The sequence below is a fragment of the Protomyctophum parallelum genome, assembly GCF_964188405.1.
Source record: "Protomyctophum parallelum genome assembly, chromosome: 17".
In the NCBI taxonomy this organism is placed as follows: Eukaryota; Metazoa; Chordata; class Actinopteri; order Myctophiformes; family Myctophidae; genus Protomyctophum; species Protomyctophum parallelum.
Genome location: NC_139719.1, coordinates 33,507,805 through 33,523,389, shown reverse-complemented (window position 1 = coordinate 33,523,389; position 15,585 = coordinate 33,507,805). Strand labels below are relative to the sequence as shown.

General features: G+C 43.1%; 1 protein-coding gene across 1 annotated transcript; it reads right to left on the bottom strand.

The window, feature by feature from the left end:
• Positions 1-172: 172 nt before the first annotated feature.
• LOC310874939 (uncharacterized protein) lies at positions 173-14,178 on the bottom strand. Its single transcript, XM_083787876.1, has 12 exons — positions 13,885-14,178; positions 12,001-12,905; positions 11,393-11,573; positions 9,338-9,477; positions 7,438-8,003; positions 6,924-7,197; positions 6,473-6,668; positions 6,110-6,294; positions 5,473-5,568; positions 5,089-5,256; positions 3,935-4,028; positions 173-3,102 (listed from the first exon to the last, which is right to left on the bottom strand). Exons 2-12 carry the CDS (start codon positions 12,839-12,841, stop codon positions 3,039-3,041), a joined length of 2,805 nt encoding a protein of 934 aa, XP_083644002.1. The 5' UTR covers positions 12,842-12,905; positions 13,885-14,178; the 3' UTR covers positions 173-3,038.
• Between the last annotated feature and the right edge of the window lie 1,407 nt (positions 14,179-15,585).

Below are 15,585 nucleotides of genomic sequence, written 5' to 3'. Positions count from 1 at the left end.
TCACAGTTTCAATCTGCATCTATTTCCTATCTGCTGTTTTTGGCTTCTTGTGTTGTGGAACTTGTGGTTTAGACGTGGGTGTGCAGGATGTGCACAATCATACTGTAGCCTACCAGCACAACGATAAGGAGGATAGAGGGACAAAAGGAAATTAAAACACACTGCAACTTCATTGCACATCTGTGGAAATATTTATTTCAAACTTGCTACATGAATTTGAAAACAGATTTAGCAAAGTGCATCAACTAATCACACAAATGTACCCTTTTTCCTTTCCTTTTTCAAACCCACAAGATAAAACGGTATAAAATGAGCCACTTCATGAACATGATACATGTTTTATATTAGGAAAAAGAGGCAGACAATGAGATTGCATGAGCCATGTTTGCCAGGTAAAAATGTCGTACTATTCAGAGCACTATTCAAACAAATGTTTTTGGAAAAGTAAAATCTAAATTAATTAATCACATCAAAACAATTTCCCAGCTAGTCTCTGTATTGGCCATTTTCTTCCTCTTTTCCTTTTGAATGTACTGTATTCATACATTTGGATTAAAGGACCATAACAAAGGACCTTTTGTTTGATTTTCAAGGAACCCATTGGATTCAGTTAAAAGAATACAAAGAATAAAGTAAAATAAAGTAAATTCAACACTGAACTTTATGGAAACTTTTGTCAAAGTTACATTTGGGTTGATTTCTAAAGTCTATAATAGTTCCTGGAGAAATATTGATTTAATAACTAATTAAAATTCAGAGGTGGTTTCAAATCTGATTCAAATCTGATTTGAGGTGATCTGTCTCAGTCTGAATGCAACAACCTGATCTAAATCAGATTCCATGTGACCTGTCTGCATTTAGACTTATTTAAACAAATCAGATTCCAATCTGGATGTAGCACTGATCTGATTCAGGCTGCCAGTCTGAACACGCAGATCAGATCTGGTCACTTGAAAACGGTGTGAATGGTCGGGCCAAAAGATCAGATTTGAGAAATAACTCAGATTTGACTGAATGTGACTGCAGTCTAAATGAGGCCTAAGTCATGGCTTTCAACCATCAGCACAACTGCAGGCGGAAATAGAATTTCTACAACATGCAGTTCAACTTCTTGCATTTGCAGCCCCTATGGTCAGACGTTAAAGTGCTTATGGAGGTGCACTATGCCACTCAACAATTTGGGGTCGATTGGTTGTTGCGTTCAAATATGGAATTTATCGTGTAAAAGAGGAAAGAAAAGGCCCCTCCCTCTCATTTTGGAAGGCAATTGCAGGTAAACAATATGGAATATCTAAAGCTGCTCATTGTCACATGACACAATCCAAGGGACATTTTTGATTGTACAACCCACTGTACAATTCAAGAGTTATAAGCAAAAACCTAAAGTGGACTGGTATAGCACCATTATGATGGTGATATGAAAATGTGTAGTGGAGTAACATCCTTCCTTGGCAGTCTGCAGAAGATGCTTTTCGGTCCAGCGGTTTGCAAGACCACACACCACACACGCACACGCACACGCACACGCACACGCACGCACACACACACACACACACACACACACACACACACACACACACACACACACACACACACACACACACACACACACACACACACACACACACACACACACACAGGAAAAAACAATCTCTGTGCCTCTGGTGGAGATAATTGTATGTATGGTTGTGTAAGTATTATGACAAATGCATTAAGGTCCCCCCTGAGAATGCAGACATCATGTACCTAACATTTATTCATATGGCTGCTCTCTGTGCTTTACTGAGGCATCAGCTGACACTGTTGACGGTCCACAGTAAAATCCTCATGTTCATTTATCCGTAAGTCTGAGAGAGTACAAATACAGCCTAATGGTCCCGTAAGGGTTGGGCAAAGGCGTAAAGGCACAGTAGTGGTTCATAATAAACCACTAATGCACTAAGCCACTTGTAATATAAAATGAAGAAGAAAATGAAGTAGCACATACATACGTACATACATACAGATATCATACATATGATCCATTGAAATAACTACTCCTGATATAATGCCAATTAAGGAGTTCATCGTCCTTTTATGCCAGTCTTTTCTTTCCACATTCCTTTCCAAAACATTTCAATGAAGAAAGTGTAAACAGTTTGCTTTAAGCCAAGCACACAGAAGTGGTTACGGACATTCATCACAAGATAACTAAACACATTCACATACAAACATAACAATAATAATCAAGCTCTCTTAGTGATTATAATCTAAAACTCAATGGTGTTACACAAAGATCATTAAAAAAAAAAAAAGGTCAGCAAGTCAACCCCTTTGAAGAGGGTGAACAGGCTGGGATGAAGAGGTATCATCAGTGCAATACGGATCGGACAGCTTGAGGAACACCAGCTGGACAAAGACTAAAGCCTGACTTGCGATGTGTCACTCAACAAAAACATTGTCTTTTCACGTGACACTGTGGCACTGGCACATCTTTCAGTTTTTCAGTTGGACAATTTCTTTTAAGACATGAAGCAAAAATCAGGCCTTATGCCTGCATAAAAACAGGTAACACTGTATTGTGAATTAAAAGTGATTCTCTACAGTGACATAAAAATGACAAGGTATAAAATGTTATTTTTGCAATACAAATATTCCGTGCAGATGAATCAAGAATTCAAAAATAAATCCCTTGGACATTCCCTTCCCTTTATAAGTAGCATTTCATGTAGCCTGCAATTTCCATACAGACCTAGGTCCACTTTTGTCAATTACAAAAAATATACATTTACCTGTATAATTTAGCATTTTCAATTCTCCTCTGCAAGGTCTGAAACATTATACTAGGTAGCGTGAAACATGATGTGCCATATACTGTACTGTACATGCCACTGGCTCACGCCATAACAGTGTTATCCCAAGGAGCCAATCGCATCCCTGCAGTTAAGGCACTCAATCAGTTCCACACACAGTTAAAATTGACATGACCTACTGTCCCACGATCGCTCCTGCAGGTTGCTCACTCACTCAAAAGCACTTTACGCACAAACACAGTTGGATTATAGTTCTGAGAGTCCCTCTGCATGCTCGTTCAGCTCCATGGAGTAATAGTCCAGAGGACGCCTAGGGAGGGGAAATACATTTATGAATGAAAACCCCATGGCACATGCACACAACCTTGGGAACATGTAAGCATTAGTACACACTACAGTAAGATCCACACTGTTAATTTAACTCCAGGAGTGCACAAATGTAACCAAATAGAGGTTACATTTGTAAGCTCGCTGTGTTAAAAATGTATACATTTACATTGAAGAATTTACAGAGAGTCTGTGTGGTTGGGGTAATTCCCATCTCTCATCCAACAATTTAAGGTCAACTGGTAGAATCTGACTTTTTTTTTTCTTTTTTTTTTTTTTGCGGCTTACGCCTTTATTGATTTTTTAAGGGATAGAAAGTAGGCTGACAGGAAACGGGAGAGAGATGGGGGGATGACATGCGGTAAAGGCCGTGTCGGGTCCGGGAGTCGAACCCGCGGCACACCGCGACTGGATCACCAGTCCGGTGCCCAGACCGTTACGCTACGGCCTGGGCCAGAATCTGACTTTTTAACCCATTACGGACGGAAACCCGTTTTGGGGGTTTTACCTTTCAAGACCTTTGGACCTTTGGATTTAGAAGGGTTTTTATAATCGACCTCAGGTCTAAATGGGGTTAAACTAAACTGAAACGTCTTTTAAAACACTGATCAAATTGTAAAGATTTTTGTGGGAAAATCTCAATACTAACTGAGAAAGCAGACATTTCAAGCAAGGTATGCATAATTATATTATTTTGTGACAGACGTAAATATAAACATACTGTAGCCTACAAATTCAGTGTGTACAGCTGTTACAGGAGTCATGGAAAGACAGAGGGAGCAAGAAAGGGCAGGGCTGTTTGAGAGAGAGCTCACCTCTTCTTATAAAGATATGTGAAAAGAGCAGCTCCTAATCCCAAAAGGAGCAGCACCCCTGCTATGAGGCCTATCTGCAGGCCCAAGGCAGACCCTGAAAGAAACAAAGACAATATCGTTGCCGTCGGTCAGAAACCTTGCATCTCTATATTTATTTTACTTAACTGGTTTTATACATTCATGCAATATTTTCCGTACAAAATGGTTGGAAAATATTTCGAAAATTGCAGATCTGCAAGATCACAACGTGGGGCACACAATTGTACAGACTCTTGGAATAGACCTGGAATCAATGAGTACAACTTGAGTCAGCTCCAAGTGATTACAGGTCTACATGCACTAACTTACAGCATCCTTTCAGATAATTATTTGTTGTACATTCAGATATGGATTTCATGTCATTCACAGTACAAAACAGCTTTGGTTAAGCTTCTTAATGATGTCAGAATGTCAAGACAATGGTTTTAAACTGATTTACAGTAGCATCCCCCTTACCTCCATGAATGTGAATTCTCCCACACAGAAAGATTTTCTTGATTACTGTAATTTACAGTACTGCTCTCATGACCAACAGGTCAGCTACTACAGAATGTTGCTGCAAGAGTTGACTAAAGCCAGAACATAATCATCTGATAAGTTCAAGTTGCCTGTCTGTGGCTGGCAGGTGGGTGGATAATGCCCAAATGTGGACATACCCGATGTCAGTGCAAATCAGCGTTTACTTTTTAGGCAACAGTTTCTGTTGTAAAAAATAGCAGTTTATTATTAAGAACCTTCACTGAAAGTAATGACGAAATAGAAACATGTACAAAGTTTACAGCATTCATAACCGCCACCTTGTGGACAGTGGAGACGGGGGGGAAATTGTAATGGGGAAAGAAAAACAGTTTTTCCAATGTTGACATCATTGAGCACTCACGGTACAGTCGTTGCCTGTCTGGTGGGAAAGTGGGTGGATCATGCCTACGGCTGTTTCTCATTTTGACTTGGAGAGGTCTCACAACTGAAAGCTTTAGATGCTCACAGAGCTTCCGGGCAGGAACACATTGAATATCTGGTGTATGCCTTGGTGAGTTATTTGAGGGATAGACCATCTTGTATAACGGGGCTCATCGAAATGTAAACAGGTAAGATGAAGTGGAGATGAAGCAAACCTGGGCTGATGTGTCGATGAGGGGGGCTGGGCATTGAGCAGATGTCTCCTTCAGCACCAGAGGGGTGCATGTGGGATGTCTGAAGGATGAGAGCCTTCTGGTGATCTGACAGCGCCTGGATGTTCCCCCGCACACGCAGCCACCCCGATACACAGGAGAAGTTGGCCCCTGGATAGCAAACACAGTTTAGATGTTATAGGAAAATAGAGGGTTGTCCAAATATGGACACCTGGTTTATTCAGACATTTTTATAAGGTGCCACATAATAGAGTAATAGATAAGAAGGCAGAGACTTGGTTGGATCGTAATGAGACAGTAGTGAGTACAGCTGAGCATGTGGAATTAATTGACTTTGTGTGTGTTTAAGTTGCTTCTGTGCCTTACCCTGAAGATAGAGGGCAGAGATTCCACAATGACACTTCTGCTCCAGATATCCAGCCACCTCCATGACTTTGTTTCCCTGGATCAGACCACTGCAGTCTAAAAAACAGGGATTGTCAGTATTCATTCAGATAAACACAGGACAGGTCCACTGCTATGTATCCCATTTTAGGGTGAAATAATGCTTACACACAATGGGAGGGTTACACCAACATGGATGAAAGGGTTAGTACAAAATAAAAGTATGGTCTGCACAGCTTTGGATCATGCTCCAAAACTCAAAAGGTTTATTTGGGTTATTTTACACCATTTTACAGTTTAACATTTAAAGACACCAGGGTCTCTGCATAACCCAAAAGTTATGCCACTGATTAAAGGTTTAACACCATCACCAGTGCTAAAATATTCATAATAGTTTAATACCATTGTTTCCTAGTCACTGTCTACTGTACATAACCCATTTCTGGATATTGTTAGACACTCTGGTATAGGGATGTGGAGTGGACACACAACTACTTCTAATAATGTTTCGGTTCATTGGTTCTGACCTTGTGGTCAGTGCAAAAATGACGGGCCCGGAGCAGAACCAACGGATGAAAACCCACTTTGTTAAGACTGTGTTTACATAAAATAAGCTTACTTCCTGAGTGCTCTTGCCATTCACTGGAAAGCGGTCCCAGACACAGGTCAATGTGACTGGAGAAGGCAGAACTAGGGCAGAGGTTGTTGGAGCGAGCGGTGGGCGAGGAGCTTGTCCAGGAAGAGGGGCTCCTCACTTCACAACATGAACATCGACTGAGTGAGACAGGGCCATCTTCCACTGACCTGCACGCACACATGCACGTGCACACACACACACACACACACACACACACGCACACACACACACACACACGCGCACGCACGCAAAGTATTGATGTCTAAATAGAACCACTAGTTTGTAAGTAACTAAAGAAATTAGTAGTACTGTCACTGATGTCTTTATTCCAATTTCCAACCTCACCTGAGAGCTGGAATCACCTGCTGCCCCCTGGTGGCGGAGAGGGTGGAGAGCAGCTGAGGATTCTCACTGAACACCAGTGTGTCTCGCAGGCTGGAGTTGGTCAAGGCGGTGCCGGCTCGACACACACTGAACAGGTCATAGCACAGCACTACAGCGCCACGTGCTGGAATTGTGAAGCCCTCGGGGAAAGCCTGGTCTGAGTGTGAGAGAACGAGAAGGAGAGCGAGAGGGGGGGTGAAAAGATGAGAGGGATAGAGGGAGCAGGAGAACAGGGAGAAATGAGGATAATGCAGAGGGAGCAAAGCAGGGCAACTGAAAATGCAACACTCTTCATCACATATGCTTACGTTGTGAACATAATTATTTTAACAATGCACAAGAAGATTTTAGCATTTGTTTCAATATTAACAACACCATAGTTCATCCATAATCCAGGTCTCAGCACCCTCACCTGCCCCAGTTACATTTCCAACAATGTAGAATCCTTCCTGGTCAGTAAATCCAGACAAAGGGAGAGCTATGGTGGTCCAACTGCGCTCTTGGTCAAACACAGTCAGCACCAACCCTCTCAGGACTGTCATGGGTGATCCGTGCAGTTCCACAAAGGCCCTCTGCTGGCTGTGATTTGTCCAGTGGTTACTAGCCACCTCACTGATGACCACGCCTTCAGGGGGTGGAGGTGGACGAGGGCACATGTTCTCCCTCAGAGGGGTTAGAGGAGCCACCTGCATGAAACATCAACATCAAAGCAGACCCATGGCGGTTTTGTGGAGTGGACTTCCAATTCCACTAACTATACATGCATCGATGCCTTGCTCAAGTGTAAAGCTTTTTAGCCCATTGGCCACGACTCACTGTGTACTGAACTAGGTTACACTATTGGGAATAAACAATGACATGTATTGAAATCGTTACAGTCCATTAAAGATGAATTCTGAGAGTTGAGTAAGTGTGCCGGTTCTCACCGCAAAAGTGGAGAGGTCAGCCGGGTGCAGGCCTCCACAGCGGCTGAGGGCTTCGTCTCCCGGCAGAGCATCAGGGTCCTCCAACAGGGGCAGCTGACCTGGAGTCAGCGCATCGCTCAGCTCCTGAGCATCTTTATCTGAGCCCCTCAGCCTGTACACCACTGCATCCAGCAGCCCACGGGTGGGAATCCCTGACTGCATAGAGGAAGGTTGACCAAACGGGCTGCGGTAGAGCGCCACAGCATCCGGCCCATTCTGGATGGTGTTGGGCGGCAAGCGGAGCGAGGGGGCTGGTACCAACCTGTCGCTGCCCAGCAGGAAGTAGCCCTTGGCGGTGGTGAAGTGTCCGCTGAGGCTGATCTCGCGGTAGTGCTTGTTGTTGTGGGCGCTGAAGAGCAGCAGCCAGATGCCCTGCAGGGAAACGCGGCGGCCAGACGGGTGCCAGAGCTCGATGTACTCGCCGTCCTCAGCTGAGCCAGGCGAGTCTGTGTTCAGCTCGTTGATCAGGAAGTCCCCACGACCCCAGGGAGGGATTTGAGGCGGAGCATCAGTACCCCCTGGTGTCACTAGTGCATTGAGAGATAGGTACAAAAAAAAAAAAGTTCTGTCATTTTACCAATTTATTGGTCAAATGTAATGATAATCCAAATTGTAGTAGTTCATTTATCTTGACAGTTGACGCTTATCTTGACACTGCATTCTTCATCAAAGTTGAAGTCGATATTCACAGGATTGTCTAATATTCTGTACCAGTGAAAGAGTGGCTTTTTGAATGTGTGAGAGTGCCAAATGTCAACAAGGACGGCGTACACCTCCTAGTCCAGTCTTTAGCTACTGTATCAATGTGGTAAGTTACTTGTGGTAAGTACTGTGTGTGGCAACAGTACTCTTCAACTGTTCAAATGTATTGATCTTCATGAATATTTCACCTATAATTACAGGTGCTTCACAAGATCATTGTTGGTGTAACTAAGATTCACTCATAAATTACTACTTAACTTTGTCATTTTCTTGTTGACGCGTTGTGTTTGTTCATGACTGGAGGTGCTACTGTTTATGACATCATGTACATAGCAGCATTAGCTGAGATTGGTCTACTTTTGAAGGCAAGTCATACATAAAAATAGTCAAATAGACAAACCCTGTTCTACACTGTTTCCAGTCTGACCACAGTGTAAAAACGGACTTGCACAATCTCTTCAGTCACATCTAAGAGAAGTTTTATAATTAGTGTGGTTGCCCTAACAGGGCAACCAGACTATTGTTATTGTAAATGAGGATACTTTGCCGCACTACTCCTCCCTTATAATGGGGAAATCGAAGACTAAATGTAAGTATTTTTTTCCATTGGAGACCGTAAGCGCCATATTTACAAGACTTGGGGGGAGGTTCAGAAGTGGTCAATGTTATCCTCAACTTCATATTGACATCTGTTGTCCAGATCATATCTCACACCAGGGCTGCAGGGCTGAATCATTCAGGCCGCGGTAGTCACACCCAGCCAGGCCACCCTATATACCCACACGCGTGTACGTATATACGATATTACTGTTAAAATTTCATATTCTACATTTTAAGTGTTGCAACACTTGATTGAAAACTTTATTCTGAACACCTATTCAGAGCAGGCTTTTCTAAACAGAATAATAAAAATCACACCTGTGTTATCATCGTACATCATCATATATCATCTCATTTCAGCCAATCAGAATTTGCGTCCTCACCTTCGTCGTCAATGTATGTGTTACGCAATGTTTGTGTTTGCACACACACTAAAAGCTGGAAAAACAAATCTATAACCTAAAAACAAATCGAATCAGGCATACATGTCACTAGTTGTGTTGCACAGCTGGCTTTTGTGTCTGGCATGGAAAATTCAGCATACAAATATTACACTCACCAATGGTGTGAGGGCAAATCTTGGGCCACGGACACTGGTTGGGTTGGCCTGGAGTTTGTGGGGCTTCCCAGAAGACACCAGGGTCTCTGGGCCAGGTGGCAACGCCACAGCGACTGAGGTAGAAGCCTCCCTCTCTCAAACTGAACACAATAAAAAGGCAAATAAGATGAAGGATAGCACTGGGTTTAATTTATCAATAAACAGTACTAGGAAGGAACCACTTCCTAAGGCATTATTTCAGGAAGAAAATTGAGGGTGGCAACAGTGTAAGCCCCATTAAAAAAATAGCTTAAAGGGATTAAATGTGATCGATATGTGATGCTTGTACAACAGAACATGTTAATTTGGGATTCCCAGGAGAGGGAATCAAGAATAAAAAGCAAATGGGAAAAATAACAAAAAACCTAGCGACTGGGAGAGAGCTGGGTTTGTAAGCAAGACTGCAAAATGTACATAACATGGAGTTGGAACAACAGATGTTCAGGCCACTCTCCGCCCTCAACGCCAATCTACCTGTCCCTATTTATACCTACCCAGTACCACCCAGAATCCTTTACGTTTCGCCCGCCTCGCTGAGTCGCACACTAGCCACTTTCCTACAGGCTTCTCGCATCCCCCTTTTACCTCCATAGTAGCTCCTTTCTCTGCTCCCTCAAAGGTGCTTATCGGCACTAGAAATGCTACATTCACTTTGCTAAAGTGGAACAAACGATTAAAACAAAACTCTCTTCTCTCCTACTTTCTCCCCCTCTCCCATTTCTCAGGTTCCTGCTGGGGGGTGACCGTCCATGCGCGCCGTAAGACGAACGCCATAAGACGAACGCCATAAGACGAACGCCATACGACCTCCTCCCCAAAGACCTCAGGGTCGGCGACCCCCCCTGGAACCTACACACCCGATTTCACTCATTCATTCATTCTTTCATTTCTTTACTGTCATTAAATCCCTTAAACCTTCCCAATGGTGTGTTTCTTCCGACTAGTGAAACACATCTTCTGTTTATGACCCTGCCTGTGAACACCCCTAATGCCCTTTCTGATTATTCACCCCATGGAGACTTGAATTCATGGATATTGTTTTGTTTTTGTCGCATTCCTAAGCCAATAATTTGAGGAGACTCTTTGTGTCTCCATAGAGAACAAAGAAGGCTCTTTGTGTCTCCTCTGCGGTAGAGTGGCCACTTGGGAACCCAACCCAGAGTTAGTGTCGAAGTGTCCTTAAGCAACACGTTGAACACCTAATTGCTCCCGTTGAGCCTTGCATGGTTTCTTTCGCCATCGGTGTATGAAACTATGAATGTGCATGTGAATGGGTGAATGTAATGCACAATCTATGTAAAGCACCTTGGATAAAGGCACTATATAAATGCACCATTTACAATTTAAGAAACCACTGCTGGTCATCAAACTATTGGCTTAGGAATGCGACAAGAAAAGAAAATCCATGATTTCAAGTCTCCCTGGGGTGAGTCATCAATAGAAAATAAGTATTTTTTTGGGTGAACTATTCCTTTAAAAAGCCAATCTACAGGCTCACAGCTGCAAAGTGACGCATTGTGAGCTTGTATTTCACAATTTCTTTAAATGAAAAGAATATAATAATATTTTTTAATATGTTCGCCTATAATGACATGCCCAAAATAGGGGGAAAAACAAATAGGTTGAAATGGCTAATGAATGTATGGTTGTATGTGTGCCACATGTAGATGGACTCAACGTCAGTCTAAAGTAACACTGATTAATCTTTTTTTTTAAAGATGGAGAAAATATGCATAAAATAACTGTGTTTGTCTGTTTGAGGTTAAATATGAACACTAGTGGGTGGGTGGCAATTGCCATCCCCTGGGGATCCCAAAACGATACCCTGTTAGTTGACTGATGTTATAGTATTATTACTATTAGTGTTACTATATTAAAGTGTTTATTACTATTATATTATAGTGTTAAATGTTTTGATTGAAGACTCAAATACATGCATGCAATACAACTAACATCACATGTTCTTAAAGGAAATACCATTAGAACCACAGGATGAAGATAAGAGATTTATCTTACTTTGTGCTTAGCTGGTATGCTTGTCTCCCTGGGATGAGTGTCTCTACGAGGTTGACACTCGGCTGGTCTGCTGGCCCAGCGAACACAAAGGCGTCTAGAGGCTCTGTCTGGCTCAGTGAACTGCCAAGTGGGAAATCTGCAGCCCTGCCACTGTAAACAGCCACTGCCCCTGATTCATCACCTGAGAAGGGAAGCATTTTCATGTTCACTGACTCACGGGCTCTAATGCAATTAAGCAAGTGTACAAAGGTTCAACAGGTAGTCAGTTGAAGACAAAGTTTATGAAATTCATGATTTACTATTCTTTGACTGACATGACTGCCATGTCACATGACAGAGTAATAACTCGGGGCTGTATTATGTAGAACCCATCATAAACTTAAACTTTTAAGTTATTGTCATTTCACATGGTCTACTCTAATGCAATGGACCTCTATTCTAGCTCTGGTGACCTGCTGGTTTCAATATGGCTTTCAGCAGATATGAGGGACCTCCCCAGGACATCAGGTAAATAAAATGCACTATCTTGTAGAATAGACAAGTACTGTAACAGAAGTCTGGGTTACATGTTCGCTAATGACAGAGAATGCAGTAATTCCCACACTCACCTTTCATGTATTTCTTCTCTATGGTGATGGAGACCATGCCCTTCCTGGAGGTGTCAACATCCACGCTCACACTGACCTGGTCGGTTTTCCCATCCACAACCACCAGCACCAGAGGACCTGCAGCCTGGGCTTCGGTTATCTCCACAAACCCATCAACTTGTCCTCCTCCCAGCTTCACCTCACTGATCAGTGGGGAGGTGGCTGGAGAGGCTGGAGGGGTGCAGTTGTTCCGTTGACCGGGTGAGGGTAAAGCCACCTGGAAGTCCCAGAGATCTCCAGACAGCAGGCACCTCTCCATGGACTCGTCGCCTTCGTAGACTGCCTCGTCCTCAATGAACGCCGGCACTCCGGGGGTCAGCGTCTCTGCCAGGACCTCAGCGCCCGCATAACGCCGGGTCATGTACACAATGGCATCCACCAGCCCAATGGCAGTGGCATTCATCTTCTCTGCGTAGCGAAAGGCGGATGTGTGGTAGAGAACAATGGCATCCGGGCCATTCTGAACCGTGTTGGGAGGGAGGAGAATGGCCGGTTTGGGCAGCAAGTCCACAGAACCTACCAGGAAGAAGCCTCTGTCGTCCGTGTGCTGACCCTTCAGGTCCAGCACCTTATAGGCGATGTTCCCATTTCCGTTATAGAACACTAGGGTGTAGCCATCCAGTGAGGCTCTTTGGCCACTGGTGTGATACAACTCCACAAACTCAGTGGTGTCAAGTCTGGGGTTGTCTGCATTAACCTCACTGATGATCAGACAGGGGTCACCGCAGACCAGTCCCAGTAGGGATATAGACAGACAGACCACCACATGTGACAAGGTAATAGGCAACTCTAAACTGACCATTATTCACAACTTTGAACTTCCTCCTTCCAAAGTGACCACCAGATGAGTTAAGCAATAGCAGCCTCTGTGAAAAGAGAAATGAAAGAGCTTTCACAATATGCAGAGAACGATGACCCTTGAAAATTGTTCACCAAAGAATAAAGTAGTTGTAACTGGAGGGAGCAGTGGAAAAGCTTACTTACAAAATATTTCAGTAAGTCAAGCTGACTTACTAAACAATATCGTGTTTAGTTTTATTATAGTTGAATAGTTCTGAGTTCCATATCGTATGCAGTAGGCCTATAAATGGCCAAATAACATGCAGGCTAAATTAACATAGGCTGCTAGTACTACAAGAACTGTTCTTGTAGTAGTAGCCTTCGGCTCTGATGGGAAGATGAACAGAATTCCATCTTCCCATCAGAGCCGAAGGCTCTGCTTCCTTCCCATCAATTAGCCTAAACCCCTCACAAGACTATAAAACGAATCTGTCTGGTCACTTTCCTTTGCATTTTTCTCACATAGCACAGGGTGCACGTTTTCTGCATGACTCACTAGCTTTGCGAAACATTCGAGGAAAGCACATGAATGTCAAAAACACTTGTACGTCATCCGTTATTCATCACACATTCCATTTCCAACGCTAGCTACTATAAATCATTCCAAATCAAATAGTATGCAAACAATAGGTTAAAAGGGATAACATATTCATAACAGTTTCTGATCGAAATTTACTTTAGGCTATATGGGAATTGTACAAAAGCTGCAGTCCCTAATTATGTTTTACTACATGTCTTCCAAAAAGACGTGGGCAACGTTATACTTTGCAGTTTGCGCGACAAACACTTGAAAGGAGCCCCATTTTGCAGAACGGGCGTCTCAGATGTAAATGCGAAGGATATCGAGTTAAAATTTGGCCTGGAGTTCTCTTCCATCTTAACCCTCCAGACACCACAACACTTATTCCGGTCACGGCAGGCTAGCTTACATCTTTGAGACGAAACGTTTTGTCAATTCACTTTTTTGTCGATGTCGCACAAGACTGCAAAAGCGACGTGACTTACCGTATTTCCGTGGTGTTGTCAGTCAGGTGTTGCTTGCTGCAGTGTCCAACAGTTGAGTAAATCCAGATCTAGTATTCTGGAAGAATATTTGGGAACTTTTGTTGCCAACCTCCGCCGCTCCCAGTCAGAGCTGTGTTTCATTGACAAAGCAGCACTTTCTCCCCCCGCTCCAGCTCCACTGGTGTGTGTGGGCGGTCAGAGGGGGATGATGCTTGGGTATCATTATATCAGGCCATTCAAGTTCAGCTCAGCCGTGCCCTTAGGTTTTGCTTTACAGTTATTCACACACTTGGAATAATTTCTACAATTTGACCAATCATTTGTTTGGCCAGCTGAGCTCAGAGCCCTGAATTGTGTATAGACTTCAGATAATTAACAAAGGAAATAGGAATACATATAGCAAACCACCAGATCAGAGGGGGAGACTTTGGAAATTTCCAAAGTCGAATGCTGATAGTTTAAAAAGCTATAGCTTAAGTCATATAGAAAATATGTTATGAATATGATTATTATTTATAAAGCAATTGCAAATTGTAATGCATTATAAGTATGCTTATGCATTTACAGACAGATGCAGAAGTGTCACCGAAGTGTCACCGAATGTGACACTTCTGCTGGGTCTAGGGAAGCACAATACATCAATACATCAACACAATACAGTCAATTTTGGTTATGTATTGTGCTTCCCTAGACCCTAGGCAGGCTTCCAGGAGGCGTGTTTTCATGGAGTCCTCTAGAGTGCCACAGGTCTCCTAGCTGCTGATGTCAATCACATTGTTAGACTGTCAATTACCTTGTCAGGCTGTGCCCCCAAGGTAGAGAGAGGGGAGTGGGTAGAGGTTATCTTTTATTTTGTTAGTTTTGTTTCTGTTAGGTACGTGAGGCTATTTGTTTTAATCTAAAGCCCAAATCACACCAATGCAACTACTCACAACAACTCCTTGCAATATGCAACATATATCCCCAATGGCAGTTGCAAGGAGTTGCATTTGTGTGGCATACCTTAAAACTGTTTTATTGGCTGTTGCAAGGAGTTGTGACTAGTTGCAACTTGCAAGGAGTTGCAACTGGTGTGGTTTGGGCTTCATTTGTATCTTGTAAGCAAATATTAGAGCTTTCATCTACTCATCTACCCCTCATCTTACTGTATACGATGGATAGAAGTGTATATTTGTAGGTCTAAATGGAGGACCCTGATGTAAACAAGTCTTAGTGCTTTTCTGGTTTTATCCTCGTAGCAGTTTTTGTATTGATCTGTACTTTCGTTGAAATGTACCCAGCTGTTAATACAATCAATCAATCAATGAATACTGGATAACTCACCCCGGTGAAACTGTTGTGTCAGAGAGAGGTCACATCAGGATGAATGTCACCTCAGATGCTAAAACACCTGTTGCACCAGCCTGCTTCCTAGTTTGTGTAACTATATTTTGTCACTAAAACAAAAATCTGAGCTCTGGGAAAATGTCTGCTTTCCTCCTCATTTACATCATGCTTTACACTTCAATCCTAAACTGGTTTTCCATCCTGTTGCTATTGCCACCATCAAAACCCAACTAAATTAACCACAGTGCTTATTGTCGAACAGTGTAATAAGCATTGGTGTGGGGCTCTCCCCAAAGGCTTGCTGGGAAGTCCTCTGTCATTGGCATACCTTGGGATGCCACACAGCCCCCAACGGAACTCACTGACTGTACCCAG

Coding starts and splice junctions, on each gene's coding strand:
- LOC310874939 (XM_083787876.1), bottom strand. CDS start 12,841: ATGGTCAGTTTAGAGTTGCCTATTACCTTGTCACATGTGGTGGTCTGT. Junction 6,669..6,923: donor TGGAAATGTAACTGGGGCAG/GTGAGGGTGCTG, acceptor TCTCACACTCAG/ACCAGGCTTTCCCCGAGGGC. Junction 5,257..5,472: donor CTCTGCCCTCTATCTTCAGG/GTAAGGCACAGA, acceptor TTTGCTATCCAG/GGGCCAACTTCTCCTGTGTA.